Source organism: Anabrus simplex, chromosome 3, assembly GCF_040414725.1.
Source record: "Anabrus simplex isolate iqAnaSimp1 chromosome 3, ASM4041472v1, whole genome shotgun sequence".
Taxonomy (NCBI): domain Eukaryota; kingdom Metazoa; phylum Arthropoda; class Insecta; order Orthoptera; family Tettigoniidae; genus Anabrus; species Anabrus simplex.
The window spans coordinates 367579315-367595974 of record NC_090267.1 but is presented as its reverse complement, the minus strand read 5'-3'; the positions used below and the strand labels follow the sequence as shown (position 1 = coordinate 367595974).

The 16660-nt window shown below is 37.3% G+C and overlaps 1 protein-coding gene across 1 annotated transcript in view; it reads right to left on the bottom strand.

Moving 5' to 3' along the window:
- Nucleotides 1-16660, bottom strand: part of LOC136867351 (nucleolar protein 9) — a 50410-nt gene that overhangs the window by 13714 nt on the left and 20036 nt on the right. Inside the window, exons 4-6 of the mRNA XM_067144521.2 lie at nt 7315-7685; nt 6919-7047; nt 1593-1763 (exon numbers count right to left, since the gene is read on the bottom strand). Of these exons, the coding sequence (XP_067000622.2) occupies nt 1593-1763; nt 6919-7047; nt 7315-7685 (671 nt within the window). The remainder of the gene's footprint in view (nt 1-1592; nt 1764-6918; nt 7048-7314; nt 7686-16660) is intronic.

Genomic DNA, 16660 nt, shown 5'->3' with positions numbered 1-16660 from the left:
TAAACATAACCTCACGCAACGAAAGAAAGAAAGAAAGAAAAAAAGCACAATTCAAAGACGAGGAGAAATCTATGCTGGCTCCCATGTGCAAGTGCTTTATTAATTGGATTACTATACTGTATTCATTTTAGATGCCTTGTATTTACACAGAAAGTACCCGATGCCCTTAAAATCGAACTTTCCTATGACTCTATCCTTGTACGATTTCCCGCCATGGCACTTCTCTCGTACTTCAGAAATGTAAACACTTGCCACGTCACAAAGTATTCTAAGACCCATTAATACATGCAATCACCTCGATTCACAGTTTAAACCTTTCAAATGCCATGGAAAAAACTATTTCCAAAATGTATCCAACAAGGTGCATTTACAATGTTTAAAATAATGCACTTCGATAAATCACTGAAAAACATAACCTCACGCAACGAAAGAAAAAAATCGCACAATTCAAAGACGAGGATAAATTATGCCGGTTCCCCTGTGCAAATGCATTATTTTTTGGATTTCTGTACTGTTTGCATTTTTAGATGCTTTGTAATGACATGGAAAGTACCCAACGCCCTTAAAACATTGTAGCTTATCGAACTTTCCTATGACAAGGGGATAAAGTATTTCGCATCCATGTGCATTGCAACGCACTACTATGACCCCCATCCCTCACCCTTGTACGATTTCCCGGCTGGCAATTTCTCCTTTAAAACCATAAGACCGTTCGGACTCGCATGAAAATAAAGCAATGCAGTTTCACCGGCAATGACAATATTGTTCGGTGCCTGCGAATTTATTATATGAGCCACGTTTTTTCGTCAACTGTCGGCATCGCCAGTGTTCGTGGATTCTGTTTTCCCGCACACTGCCTGTTGTGTGATATTACAGCGTTCCTTAAAAGGTTGAATACAAAAGAATTCCGATTTCATTCAACTTAGCAAGCATGAAGCGCACTGTAGACCCACCGAAGTGAGTGTAAGTGCGGAAAGCTACCCCCCACGTTCCGGAACGTGCGCTCTATTATGACGCGGAACGGATAAATTTTGAGTTGAAATTACTCTGTAACATACTATTGTTTTTAAATGTAAAGGCAGTTTTGAATTAAAAGTCTGAATTTTGGTAATGGGGCCGACATTGTACTTCGAATTACGAATTATCCGTATTTCGAATTAAACAATTGAAATAACATGCAAAACTATATCTCATGTTTCCGGGAACGAGAGCTTCTTCGAATTAGGCAGGATTCTGAATTAACCGATTTCGAATTATCGAGGTTCTACTGTACTGTTATTACACAAACAAAAGGAAACTAACAGGGCAATAACCAATAGAGGTCATGAATAAACAACAGACACACGGGACGTAACAATTTGCTGTTCCGTACATACATGTAGTAAATACTGGTGTTAATGCTGATCAGCAGATATGAAAGTTTTGCTGATGTGAAAAATGCTAGTTACGATAGAATTGCTCTGAATCGTTGAATTGTTATTGTTTATTATTAATTTGTATCATCACCATGTAGAGGACATCAGAAATGAAGATTTTTACTCCAGTAAAGTAGGTGTACAGGTATACTTTTATATTATGATGAAAGTATTTACCTTGATCGGCTTGTTGAATTTCAACATAGTCTGAAGCAAAACAGATCCATTCAGCTGCACAGACAATTCTTCTTTATTTGGCTTCCAGTCTTCATGCTTCACTAATCCAAGAACAAGATAAGCCAGACTATTCTGCTCTGCGTCGCTACAATGGAGAGCTTTCATCAGATTCTAGAAGGCAAACATTAGTCTGCAATACTTTACTAATGTAAATATAAAAACAAATTTAAGAATTAAAAAGTATCACTGTAAAAATTGTAATTTTAAGTCCAAACTGCTATAAAGATAAGAGATTTCAAGCATGAGCATCTTCAAATTACCAGGAGAGTATCATAAATACATTCTTTCTGATATTTCAAGTAACTAAAAAAATATTTCTTCCTGTCAGGGCAAGTTGGTTCAAAGTCTTACACTAGTGAGCTACATCAGAATCCCGACATTTGAGTTTCAAAAGCAAACTACCAAGAGCATCAATGTCAGACTATTTGCTAATGCAAGAGATGAAAAAACATGCTGTGATTGTTGCAATACATTAGAGTACAATGCTGTTTAGATTGTACATATTTTGAAAGTAGACAGGTCATTTGTGCACAAAGTTTGGAAGGAGTTGGAAGCCTCCAGCCGGGATGTGTCGCATGTAGTCAAGCAAAAAATGCATTCAAAACATTCATACTGTATAAGGACACCACACAGTTCATACAGCTGGTACCCCAGAATAGCCATGAGGGCCACCGCCAGAGATCTCCAGGTGCCCAAGGGAATAATCTGCACTGTAATGCAGAGGACATTCAGTATAAGTCATATACTATGAGGGAAGGGCAGTTCATGTTAGCACATTCACAAGAACACTGGCTACTCAAAGAAAAATTTCTGAATATGTAGAAACATCCATAGAAACCCAGAATGTTCTGTCCTTTAGTCCAAAAAAATAATTTTATGCCAGGTTCAAAAGATGAAAAGGAGAAATGACAGGAGGTTATGTGCAGATCCTTCGGATGTCCCCCATATTATATAACCAAGTGGATGTCTTGTGTCAAGCAAGAAACGTTCCCTGCGAGGCAGAGAACTTCATTCAAAGTGATGAACAACCTTCAACACACCACATTTTCAAATCAGCTAAAGTCCTAGTAGCAGTGATAAAAGCCAAGAAAGAGGAGGAGATGGAAGAAGAAGATGAGCAAGAAGATGAAGATCAAAACAAGATTCGAACCTATGAACAAACCCACAGTCCTTCTGTGACGTAAAGCAATTTGCCATTGCATCTAACTCTTGTACTTTTCTTGAACTAATGTACTCAGCTCAGGGCTACATTCAGACAGACATGATTAGAAAGAAGAGGAAATAAGTTTGTTTGTTTAATCTGTGTAAGAAAGCTTCGTGTTGTGAAGTACTGTATACAGTGTTGTAATGAAATAAGGTTAAGGAGCATATATATAGTGTTCTGAAACAGTGCATTATAGTGATATGATAGTGCCAAAATGATATACCGTGTATCATGCTGTATGTAATAATCAACCGCAGTTATAATAATTAGCAAATCAGTGTACAAAAGTACTACGTACATCAATCGGAAAAGCCGAGCGTCATGCATGGTCAGATAGCCTACAGGTAAGCTCAGAATAATATTTAAAAATACTGTATACTGTATCATGTCTTGTGTAACAGTGGTGGTGGTTGGTGTTTTAAGGCAAAAAAAAAAAAAACAATGTTTTGTGTAATGCAGAAACTTGTCTAATAAGGAAAATTGTTTTGGTCCCTTGTAATTCCGCTTTGAGTAAGTTTTACTGTATAATGTAACAGGTTCTTACCATTCCTTACTACCTTTAAAAGTACATACTGTAACTGTTTTCACACCCCTGAACAATTGCCTTAAACCCATCCCATAGGCCGTTTACATTTTTATTTTCCATTTTTCACAGATCATAATTGCTTTTTTAAGAATTCCCCCATGCCCCTCTGATTAGCCATACAGTATTGCCTAATAGAACTACTTTTACAACCTGCAGCTGTACACATCACTTCACTCTGGCTTCAGGATGTATTCTGTATGCGTAATGTGCAACAAACAATTTTAAATACACCAATGCACTGCAGCTTCAGATAGTATGTATGCGTAAGTTGTATGAAAACATTCTACATACCAGAAGCGAATGTTTCACACTGGAAAATGTTATAATGTAGGTCACAAAAAGCCCTACGTCAATCATCATTAAATACTGCCCGAGCTACAAACATCAAATTTTCAATATCATTTTTTAATTTTTGAAGTAGGATGTTACTGGAAGAGAGTAACCAGGAATGTTGATCCCGGATGATTGGGAGAATGGCTAGGTTGAAGAAGATGAAGAAGAAGAAAATTATTTTGACATCATATGTATTCAGGGCCCTAGCTATAACCAGCAGAAAAACATATTTGTTCTTATCTCCCGAACATCTTGTATATTTTAGGTAAATATTATTAAATGGTCTTACTAGTTAAACAGAGCCTGCTCAGAAGAGAACAGATAAAAATGGTCAAAACTCATTGATCTCTGCAGGAATCATGACCTAATATCGAAATCTACACATTTTAAGAGGGAAAAAAAAAAAGTCAAAACATGGAAACATCCCAATTACACTAAAGGTGAATGGCAATTAATGTATTTATGGATAAATTATATCACAAGGAAATTTATAATGTCATGGTTCTTCGAGGAATAGACACAGGCTCAGATCATTATGTAGTTAAAATTAAAATCAAATTAACTCCCCAAAGGAGACTACAACAACAAGCCTATAAACCAAAAAGGAAAATAGATCCAACACTGCTAATTAAAAATGAAATAATCAAAAAGCAACAGAAAAAATTTAAATCACAGATAACATAGATGACCTAGTTGGTAACCTTCAGCAAATTGCAGAAGAATTGGCCCCAATAAGGCCTCATAAAAAACATCAGCGGTGGAATAATGAATGTGGTGATATGATTGAAAAAAAAAGCGTGGTTATCGCACCAGTCCCAAAAATCTGGAGCATCTTTTCAAATTTTATATTAACAGTGGAAAGATACAACTAAAACCTTAAGAAAAATAAAAAGACAGTATCGTAAAGAAACTCTGAACTCAACAGAAGGAAAATTCAAAATATCACATTCATGGAATTATTACAAAAATTTTTAAAAACATTTGACTAAATATGAAGCTCCCAACCTTATTATTACAAGATGGAAATGGTGAATTAGCCCACAACAATCACGACAATGCACAAATCCTGGCTAAATATTTCAAAACACTCCTAAATTGGTGAAGAAACAATGATGTTAGATGTCAATACACCGATACTTTGCTAGGGGCTTTACGTCGCACTGACACAGATAGATCTTATGGCGACGATGGGATAGGAAAGGCCTAGGAGTTGGAAGGAAGCGACCGTGGCCTTAATTAAGGCACAGTCCCAGCATTTGCCTGATGTGAAAATGGGAAACCATGGAACACCATCTTGAGGACTGCCGACAATGGGATTCGAACGCACTATCTCCCGGATGCAAGCTCACAGCCGCACGCTCCTAACCGCATGGCCAACTCGCCCGGTACACCGATAACAACCCCAACACGGAATATAAACCCTCCTACAATAAAGGAAGTTTACACAGCACTGAATGACATGAAGAATTTTAAAGTGCCTGGAGAGGATCAGACTTTTACAGAAATTTGGAAATATGCTGTAAGTTTAGCAATAATTGCCCTTCATCAACAACTAGTCAACATCTGGATTACAGAAAAAGTTCCAGAACATTGGACAAAAGCCATCATCCATCCACTACATAAAAAAGGGGACAAAACAGATCCTTATAACTACCGAGGTATTTCACACCTGGACATTACCTATAAAATTTTCTCTAGAATTAGTCTCAATAGAATTAAATTACAACTTGACAATGAACTAGGAGAATATCAAGCAGGTTTCAGGCCTTGGAGGAGTTGCACTGACCAAATTATGAGTCTCAAACTGACAATGGATTACAACAGAAAAAGAAACAGAGATATGGTGATAACATTTAAGGACTTCAAGAAGGCCTATGATTGTATTCACAGGAAATCTTTATTAAAATTTTATGACACATGGGATTACATCCTAAATTAGTAAATATGATAAAACTAACTCTTACAGAGACTAAATCAAAAGTTAAGTTCAGAGGCGAATTATCAGACCCATTCTAAGTAACTATTGGGTTACAGCAGGGTGATTGCTTATCACCATTACTATTTGATTGTGCACTAGAAATGGTAATGTGAAAATGGTTTAGAAAATGCCCTCTAAATAATAAAATAGGTAAGAAAATCCAAACCAATTGCCTTGGTTTTGCAGATGACATGGCGTTACTAGCCAAAGATTTAGATGAAGCAAAAACACAAACATCAGAGCTTCACAATATTGCAAATAAAACTGGCCTTAAAATATCATTTGAGAAAACAGAAATTATGATCCGGAAACCAACATAATTAAAGGATATACATATTAACAGCACTAAAATTAAAACTGTAACACGATTCAAATATCTAGGGGAGTTAATAAGAAATAATTTAAATGAAAAACCTTCAATTCAGATAAGGGCAAACAAATTATCTAAGGCACAAAAGTTAACATGGGAAACTTACAACAAGAATTACTTATCCATTAATGCAAAAATCAAACATTACAATACAGTCATAAAGCCAGAAGCCACATATGCCACAGAAACATTATGCCATCTAAACAAACAATCCAACACTGACAGATTACAGAAGATCGAAAGATGAATTGGAAGAACTTGTATCAATAAAAGCTGTCAAAAAGATGGGCAATGACAAATAGTATCTAACAATGTAGTATATCGGAAATTAGAACCCTTTACTGATACCATGCACAAGAAAAGTTTAGGGTACTTTGACCACATCCTGAGAATGCCAGATTCATGACTTCTGAAAGAGCTAGTGCAGTACAATCTTGCTTCAAAAAATACTACAACTGGATGCAGATAGATAGAAGAAATTAGGGAGGATTTGAAAGAAATTGGCCTTACACCAGATGACACTATGGATAAGAAAAAAAGTAAACACAACACTTAAAAATATGACTTTCCACTTTACACACACAAAGACGAAAATCTCAACTAGAATATCCTCTACACAAGAAAGGGCAAGAATATCAACACATATGAAGAAGTACTGGGAGGAACGCAAGGCTTGGACAGTTCCTACCAAGAAATCGACAAATCAAAGGGTTGATTAAAGTGATAAAATGTGGTCTCAAAAGATGAAAAGATGAAGAAGAAGAAGAAGTAAGTGAATACAGGAAAATAACTTACCTTTATGAACTGGCTTTGTCTTGTTGATAGTCTGACACAAGCTTGGGCCAGATTTACAATGACTCCAATATTACCACGGGAAAAAATGCTTTCGAAGCCATCTGCAATCTCGTCAAACATGGCCTCGAACTGAAATGAAATTAAGAAATGTTCTGTATTGCCATGTATCTCGGTATATAAAAACAAAACCCCATGGTGCAATAGCCCTGAAGGGCTTTGGCCTCTACCAAGCGACCACTACTCAGCCTGAAGGCCTGCAGATTATGGGTGACAGGCACTATAAATCCTCTCGGCCATTATTCTTGGATGATTAGAGTGCAAAAAATGGGATGGGTGGAGTGTGAAGATGTAAGTTTTAATAGATATACTGTAACGTATTTTTTTTTTCGTACATACCTCAACTTTGCACTTGCAATTAGCAAGAAGCCTTTGCACAGCAAAATTAGCTAATGGATCCTTGGATAAGGCAATAAGTCTGCCAATGAAAATAAAAGCATAAAATTGCGTTGAAATCTTTGTCGTAGGAGATACTGCAATTGCTGTTTCCATAAGTCTCACAGCAGGTTCACTATAGAACAATTCAGGAATACTTTGAGCATCTTCGGGCAGCTTCTTATCCTCGCATTCTCCACTCTTGCCAACACCTGGCAGGAAACAATTGTTCAATAACTTCTTAACAAACATCTTGCACAACTTTTCATCAACAGCTCGCAATGCATACAACACTGTTTGAAGTAAGCCTGAAGTTAGAGTATCATACGACATCTCTGAAACAATGAAAACACATTATTTAGTTTAGTGTTTATAATTTTCTTTTTAAAAAGCACAATTTACTGTAAAAAAAGAATTCAGAGTGAAGAAGTACCAGCATGCTAACTTTAAAGTAAAAAGGGTTAGACAAGGCTGTACTCTTTCACCATTTTTGTTCGTAGTTTACATGGATCATCTGCTGAAAGGTATAAAGTAGCAGGCAGGGATTCAATTAGGTGGAAATGTAGTAAGCAGTCTGGCCTATGCTGATGACTTGGTCTTAATGGCAGATTGTGCCGAAAGCCTGCAGTCTAATATCTTGGAACTTGAAAATAGGTGCAATGAGCATGGTATGAAAATGAGCCTTTCAAAGACCAAACTGATTGATCCAAGAGAATTGAATGTCAGATTGGTGATACAAAGCTGGAACAGGTAGATAATTTCAAGTATTCAGGATGTGTGTTCTCCCAGGATGGTAGTATACAGTAAGTGAGATTGAATCAAGGTGCAGTAAAGCTAATGCAGTGAGCTTGCAGTTGCAATCAACAGTATTCTGTAAGAAGGAAGTCGGCTCCCATACGAAACTATCTTTACATCAGTCTGTTTTCAAACCAACTTTGCTTTACGGAAGTGAAAACTGGATGGACTCATAGAAGTAACAGACATGAAAGTAGTGAGAATGACTGCTGGTACAAACAGGTGGGAACAATGGCAGGAAAGCCAGCAGCAGATCTTGTTGAACAGCAGGTCTCACTGTGTGTGTGTCATTGAGGGCAAATGAACCATGTGACCTTGCCGCGGTGAGGCAGCTTGCGTGTCCCAATGAAGCAGGTAGCCGAGCCGTAGGTGCAACCATATGGGATGGGTTTCTGTCGAGAGACCAGACTAACGAATGGTTCATTCTGTAGTCGCCTGACCAGAAATCCTGCCAACGTACTTCACTTATACCAACTACATCTAACTTTAGTCTATCCATCTCCCTTTTCAGATTCTCTAACCTACCACAGCGATTCAAACTTCTAACATTCCACACTCCAACACGCAGAATGTCTGTATCCATCTTCCTGATGATTGCCCCGCCCTCGTGTAGTCCCCAGCCAGAGATCCGAATGGGGGACTACTTTACCTCTGGAATATTTCACCCGGGAGGAAGCCATCATCAATACATAATTCATACAGAGAGAGCTGCATGTCCTTGGGAGTTAGTTATGGCTGTAGTTTCCCGTTGCTTTCAGCCATGTAGCAGTATCATCACAGCTAAACCATCCTACATGCTGGTGCAAATCATGAAACAGCTTCACTTAGGTCCAGATATTGGGTAGTGAGCATAAAGAAAGTGGTATGGACTGTCATTCACAAATGTGTAAAGTGTTTCAAACTACGAGCCTCAACAGCAACGCAACTCATGGGGCAACTACCTTCTCCTCGAGTGACTCCATCGCAACCATTTTTTAATACGGGAGTTGACTGCGCTGTCCCGTTTTACATTAAACAGTGTGCAACCAGGAGCAAGATCAAGGTAAAATGCATTGTTCATCTGCCTTTGCACCAAGGCGATACACTTGGAATTAGTTCATGACTTAACCACACAGGCCTTCATTGCCGCCTTATGGAGAGGGGAGGTGTAGAAGCCTCTATATTGACAATGCTACTAACTTTGTAGGAGCTAAAAATGAATTGCTGAAAGTGCACCAGTTGGAGCAGTGGAAGACAGAAATGCTGAACAATGCAAGCCATTTCATTCTCCCTGATTTGCCTCACTTCAGTGGACTGTGGGAAGCTGGAGTGAAATCCATGAAACATCATTTGTGAAGAACTGCTGGCAATGCCTGCTTGACGTATGATGAGATTTATACCCTGCTTTGCAAAACAGAGGCATGCCTAAACTCACGACCGCTCGTTAGACTCTCAGACGACCCTGATGAACCCTCATACCCAACTCCTGGCCACTTTCTGATTGGAGCTCTTCTGCTATCCTTCCCTGAATCTGACCTTAGTGATGGTGTGCACCATTATACTTCCAGATGGCGCTACATCCAGGCGCTGCAGCAGAACTTTTGGAGACAGTGGTCTAATGACTATCTTAATAGCTTACAACAGCAGCAGAAATGGTTGAAGACTCAGCCTAACCTTCAACCTGGAACTATCGTTTTAGTTAAGGATGACAACATTCCTCCTCTGTCTTGGCGACTTTCAACAGTCGAGGAAACTCATCCTGGGAGGGATGGACGAGTGTGTACGGTTACCATTTGCACCAGCAATAGAATTTTAAGGCGTTCTATACATAAATTATGTCCCTTGCCAGCTCAAGACTGACATTTGCAAATACATTCAGTGTCTCATTTTGTGTTGGTTTTAAATTCTTTGCTGTTATATTGTAAGATTTTAATTATGATCACTGTCCTTTATTGTTTGTGTTTAGTGCTGTACTTTTTGTTGTAGCATTTGAATTTGTTCGTTTATTCTTCATTGTCTGAACAGCTGTGTACATTTTTGCTTAAGTTATACTGGGTTGAAGTTGTGCGTGTCTCGTAATCAGCATATGTATTGGTAGTGAGAGAACTTCATGATATGACTATTTGTTCAATTTAAATTCAACATTTTTGAAGTTGAATGTGATACATTTAAGTGTCGCAGTATGTTTGTGGTTGCATAGAGTGCCACTGCACTGGCACTGCCCCACTTCCTGGGGTAGCCTGTCTCAGGCATGGTCGGGCACCTTCATGTGCAATCATGTGAGTCAGTTATAAACAAGCAGCAGGGCGGCCTGAAGGGAACTATTATGAAATGTACTGCGTGGATAAACTCTATGAATATCAAATCCATCGCGTGAGCTTTTTTTTTTTGCTTTAAGTCACACCAGCACAGATAGGTCTTATGGCGACAAAGGGACAGGAAAGGCTTAGGAATGGGAAGGAAGTGGCTGTGTCCTTAATTAAGGCACAGCCCCAACATTTGCCTGGTGTGAAAATGGGAAACCATAAAAAAAAAAAAACATCTTCAGGTATGCCGACAGTGTGGTTCAAACCCACTATCTCTCGGATACAAGCTCACAGCTGCGTGCCCCTAACCGCACGGCCAACTCGCCCGGTCATCACATGAGCGACATGTTAAATGGATGTATCATAATGTAGATATGATGTTAATGAACTAGTATATGTGTAATTAAATATGTTTCATCTTTCTATATGTATGAACCAGCATGTGGTTCCTAGCACCACATGTTCTCAGGGACCTGTCCGAATGAGGTCGGAACAGACACTTGGTAATGATGTTTAGTTACTCCAATACACTCATCTGATATGATGTATTCTAAATGCATATGTTATTAAACTGTCTGTGAATACATTTCACACAGCATAAATATTAATTCTGAATATATCTCCTTCACTTTCATACAGTTCTAACATATAATATGTCCAATTAAATTTATTCTGTTAATATTTTAGATAACTTGCTTCTGACTTTTTTTCAATATACAATCAAGATTAGTACATCGATTTTATTTTAAAACTGTATTATTAATAACAATATGCTAAGTTCGAAAGTTTTCCTTCGATATTGCAGTGATCTGCTGTAAGGGAAATTATGAATTTATTTTGGGATTCCAGATATGATTACTCCGTTTTCATATCATTTTGCCAGAAGTATATGCGCCATCTTTGTGCCTATTGCAAAATGTTGCAACCCGTGTCCACTTGCAGAGGGTAAAAATAAAGTTTCGACCCAGAAGAGCAAATTTTCAAAACTGCTTTTGGCATCCAATATGTTAAACTCTCCCTTTCAGTTAATCCCATAAAAATAAGCAGGCAGCATCAATTCAGGCAAGCACGGTGGTCAAATTACCTTTGAAAACAAACCACGAAGCACAGATGCCAAAAAAACAAATATCACCAAAGAAATTCCAGCAGTGACAGCAGACGTAAAGGCAGAAATTTTCCAACATACAGCAGCACTACAAATTCAAACCTATCTGGATGCAAACAATCATCAATGCCCAGCAGGTACTAACTTGGGCCCCATGATAATTATACTTATTATTTATCATGATTACAAGAGCAATACAGAAACTGACAATCAAACATTTTAAAATTTCTTATGTTTAAAAAAAATGGCTAAATACACTTACTGGCAAAAAAGTGATACACTGCAAATTTCTGACAAAATTTCTGTTACTCCATCTGAAACCTTGTAGCCTATAAATTAAATGTTATGACACTGCAACAATAGCCCATCTGAGAAGTTTCACCGTAATGACTGATGCACATTATTGATCGTGACAATCACAGCACCAATACCGCCATTTCCCACTTTCGGACAAGAATAACCACTAACAGCTGTTTTAAGGTTTACTCCTGTGAATTCTCATGCCACGTATTTTTGTGGACATTATGGTTTGTCTACAACAGTTAGTCCCACTTCTAAGTCAGGACATGATGACTCTTTCACCTGAAAACGCAGCAAGGCCTGTGGCATTAGTGGAGGATGGGCAAAGTATACGCTACGTAGCAGACGTTATAGACACATCTTGTTCTAACGTGTACAGAACTGTTAAAAGGTACAGAGAGGACAATATCTGCACCAGCAGGCCCAGTTCTGGAAAAGCACTACTGAGCGCTATGATTGCTTTCTCGTAATGCAAATTCTTCGTGATCAACACCCAACAGCTGTGGAGGCTAGGAATAGTTTACAGCAAGTACGGGGCACAAACATCAGTAAAAGGACAGTGAGGAGGAGGAGGTTGTATGAAGCGGATTTAAAGTCCACGAGGCCCGCCACAGGACTTCCGCTTACACGTGAGCATCGCACCTTTCAGATGCAATTCACCAACACCCATCGAAACTGGACTGTGGAATAGTGAACTCAGTGCTGTTTACGGATGAATCCAGATTCTATTTGAGGGCACTGGATGGAAGGGAGAGAGTATGGAGAAGGTCCAGCGAACGTTATTCACCTTGTACTTTCTCCGCAAGAACACCATTCAATGGAGGCACTGTGATGGTCTGGAGTGGGATCACCACTGATGCATGCACAGAGCTTGTATTTGTCTGACAGCCCACTGATTCATCAAGAAGACTATTTGATCACATGGCGCCTTCTGCACCTGTCATCGGCAAGAACTTTATCCTGATGCATGACAATGCTCGCCCACATGTTGCTGTTAGTGCACATGAGTAATTGCATGGTGTGGCCTGCTCATATCTTGACCTAAACCCGATAGAGCATGTCTGGGATACGAGATGTACTAGGAGTCATTCCCCTGACACACTGGCTCAACTTCAGACCGAGCTCCAGGCAGAATGGGAGCTCATACCACAAGAGAACATTCGAGACTGCATCCTGAGCACGCCTGATCGAATCACAGCTGTAACTGCGGCTAGAGGTGGTAATACCCCATACAGAAGCAATGGAAATGCGTTGAAATCATGTAGACAAATGAACTGCATACGAAACGTTGGAGAGCTCCAGGTTTCAACATTTCCAAATTCATGTTGGTGGGCTGTTGTGATTGTCACAATCAACAATATTTCTCAATTATTGAGCTGAAACTTTTCAGTCTTTAGTTTTAAACGTGGCATGTTCGAAAGACATTTCTACTATTACTGATAATCCGGTGGTGTCACCAAACAGAAGAAGTAACATGTTGGAAAGGCCTACTGCAATGAATAATAAAAACGTCAGGGTTTCAATCAACATACTTGCAATATACATATATAAAACTAGCAGTTACCCGCGGCATCGCTCGCGTAGACTTCGTACTTTGATAAAAGTAATTGTTCCTCTGTACTGTACTAAGACATTATCTGAAAATCCCTAAAGTGTAAAAACTCACCGAAAAATTGAGTTTCATTTACCACAGAAACCACGTTTGTGGTATTGCCATTTGGGGCTAAGAAGACAATGCCACATAGAACTGTACATGCCAGAAACAGTCTTCTCTCAAGTAGGGGGCGGGGGAGTTTCTTTATTTTTAAAGAAGATTCCTATTACCAGTTTTCACGTCAGTAACATCTGCAGTTTTTGAGATATAAGTATCTTCATAAAAAGAATTCAACACCTTTTTCATCCCCCGCTTGGTTAAGTCGATTCCCCCTCAAAAAAAATGTGTTTCATTGTTTTTAAAAAAAATTGCAAATACCAGTTTTCAAGCTTCAGTTTTTGAGATATAAATATCACTATTAAAAAAAATTCAAATCCTTTTTCAGCCCCCACCCCTCCCAAGTTGAATGTACCCCAAAAACGTGTTTCCAAATACCATTTTTTCACGACTGTAACATCTGTGACATCTCATACAAATACTTCAATAAATTTTTCAATCTTTTCACCCCCTCTTAAGTGGATTTTCCGAAAACAAAACAATACACATTTCTTTATTTTTAAAGGAGATTCCAAATACCAATTTTCACATCTGCAACATATTTAGTTTTTTAGATATAAGTATTCTCATACAAAGAATTAAACAAATTTTTCTATAAAATTCACCCCCTTAAGAGGATTTTCCAAAAACAAAAAAATATGTATTTCTTTATTTCCAAAGGAGACTCCAAATATCAATTTTCACATCTGTAACATATTCAGTTTTTGGGATATTAGTATCCTAACAGAAAGAATTCAACCCCCAACCCCCTTTTCAGTACTCCCCCTGCCCCCAACTTAAGCGTTTTTCCAAAATAAAATATACATGTTTCTTTATTTTTACAAGAAATTAAAAATACCAAATTTCACGTCTGTAACATGTTCAGTTTTTGAGATATATTGTAGATATGCTTTTTAAAAACGAACCCTCCCCCCCACCCCCGATTTTTCAGTTCCCCTTAAGTTGATTTTCCGAAAACAAATAATCTATGTTTCTTTATTTTTAAAGGAGATTCCAAATACCAATTTTCATGACTGTAACATCTTCAGTTTCTGAGATAGAAATATCCTCATAAAAGGTACTCCACCCCTTTCTCACCTTTCTTCATGCCCCCCATCCCTCTTAATGGAATTTTCCAAAAAACCAGTGCTTCTTTATTTTTAAAGCAGATTCCAAATACCAACTTTTACATCTGTTAACAATTAAGATTTTGAGATATAGATATACTCATTTAAATAATTCACCCACCTTTTTACCCCCATAGTGATGGAATATTAAAAAATCCTCCCTTAGTGAGCACCTACACTGTAATATATGGTGTATCCCTAAAATTTAATTTCTTTATGTCCAGTAGTTTTGGCTCGGCGTCGGTCGGTCAGGATATGTTATTTTATATAGATAGATGCAGATAACTACTGGACATAAAGAAACAAAATTTTGGGGATACATTTATATTCGAGTGTAGAGGTTTAATAAGGGAGGATTTTCGGATACTCCATCGCTAAAGGAGTGAAAAGGGGGGTGAATTATTTAAATGAGTAAATCTATATATCAAAAACTTAAAAGTTTACAAACGTAAACATTGGTATTTGGAATCTCCTTTCAAAGTAAAGAAGCACATATTTTTTGTTTTTAGAAAATCCAATTAATGGAGGTGAGGAGGAGTGACAAATGGGGTGAATTTTTAAAAAGACTATATCTACAGTACATCTCAGAAACATAACAAGATACAGACGTGAAAATTGGTATTTGGAATCTCCTATAAAAGTAAAGAAACATAGATATTTTGTTTTCAGAAAATCCACTGAAGGAGAACTGAAAAGGAGGGTGATTTTAAAAAGAGCACATCTACAGTATATCTCAAAACTGAATATGTTACAGACATGAAATGGTATTTTTAATCCTTTTTAAAAATAAAGAAACATGTATTATTTTGTTTTTGGAAAATCCACTGAAAAGAGAGTCGGGGATGAATTTTTTAAATCAGCATATCTACAGTGTATATCAAAACTTAACATGTTACAGACGTGAAAATTGGTATTTTTATTTTTAAAATAAAGAAACATGTATTTTTATTTTTGTAAAAACCACTTAAGGGGGGTGGGGTAAAAAGGACTGAAATGTGTGCTGAATTATTTTTATTAGTTTACTGATATCTCAAAAACTGAAGATGTTGCAGACATGAAAATTGGTATTTGGAGTCTCCTTTAAAAATAAATAAATACATATTTTTTTGTTTTCGGAAAATCCACTTAAGGGGGAGGAGGTGAAAGAAATGAAAAATTAGTCAAATTCTTTGTATGAGGATACTTATATCTCAAAAACTAAAGATGTTGCAGACGTGAAAATTGGTATTTGGAATCTCCTTTCAAAATAAGGAAACATGTAGTCTTTTGCTTTTGGAAAATCCACTTAAGGGGCGATGAAAGAATTGAAACATTAGTTGAATTATTTCTATGAGGATACTTATATCTAAAATTAATTTATGTTACACACGTGACAATTTGTATTTAGAATTTCCTTTAAAAATAAAAAAGCTAACATTTTCAGAAAGAAATCAACTTGGGGGGAGGGGGGCAGCGGGCGTTTGGAATAGGTGTTTAATTATTTTCATGAGGTTACATATATCTTGAAAACTGAAGATATTACAGATGTGAAATTTTTTATTTGGAATATTCTTTCCAAGTAAAGAAACATGTATTCTTTTGTTTTGGGAAAATCCACTTAAGAGGGGAGGATGAATTGAGAAATTAGTTGAATTTTTTGTGTGAAGATACTTATATCTCAAAAACTAAAGATGTTACAGACGTGAAAATTGGTATTTAGAATCTCCTTTAAAAATAAACAGGTATTCTTTTGTTTTAAAAAAATCCACTTGGGAGGGGGGTGAAATAATTGAAAAATTAGGTGAATTATTTGTACGTGGATACTTATATCTAGAATAAAATAAAGATGTTGCAGACATGAAAATTGCTATTTGGAATCTCCTTTAAAAATAAAGAAACATATTATTTGTTTTTGGAAAATCGACTTAAGGGGCGGGGTGGTGAAAATAAGTAAAGGAGTTGAATTCTGTTTTTGAGGACACTTATATCTCAAAAACTGAAGTTTACGGACGTGAAAATTGGTATCTGA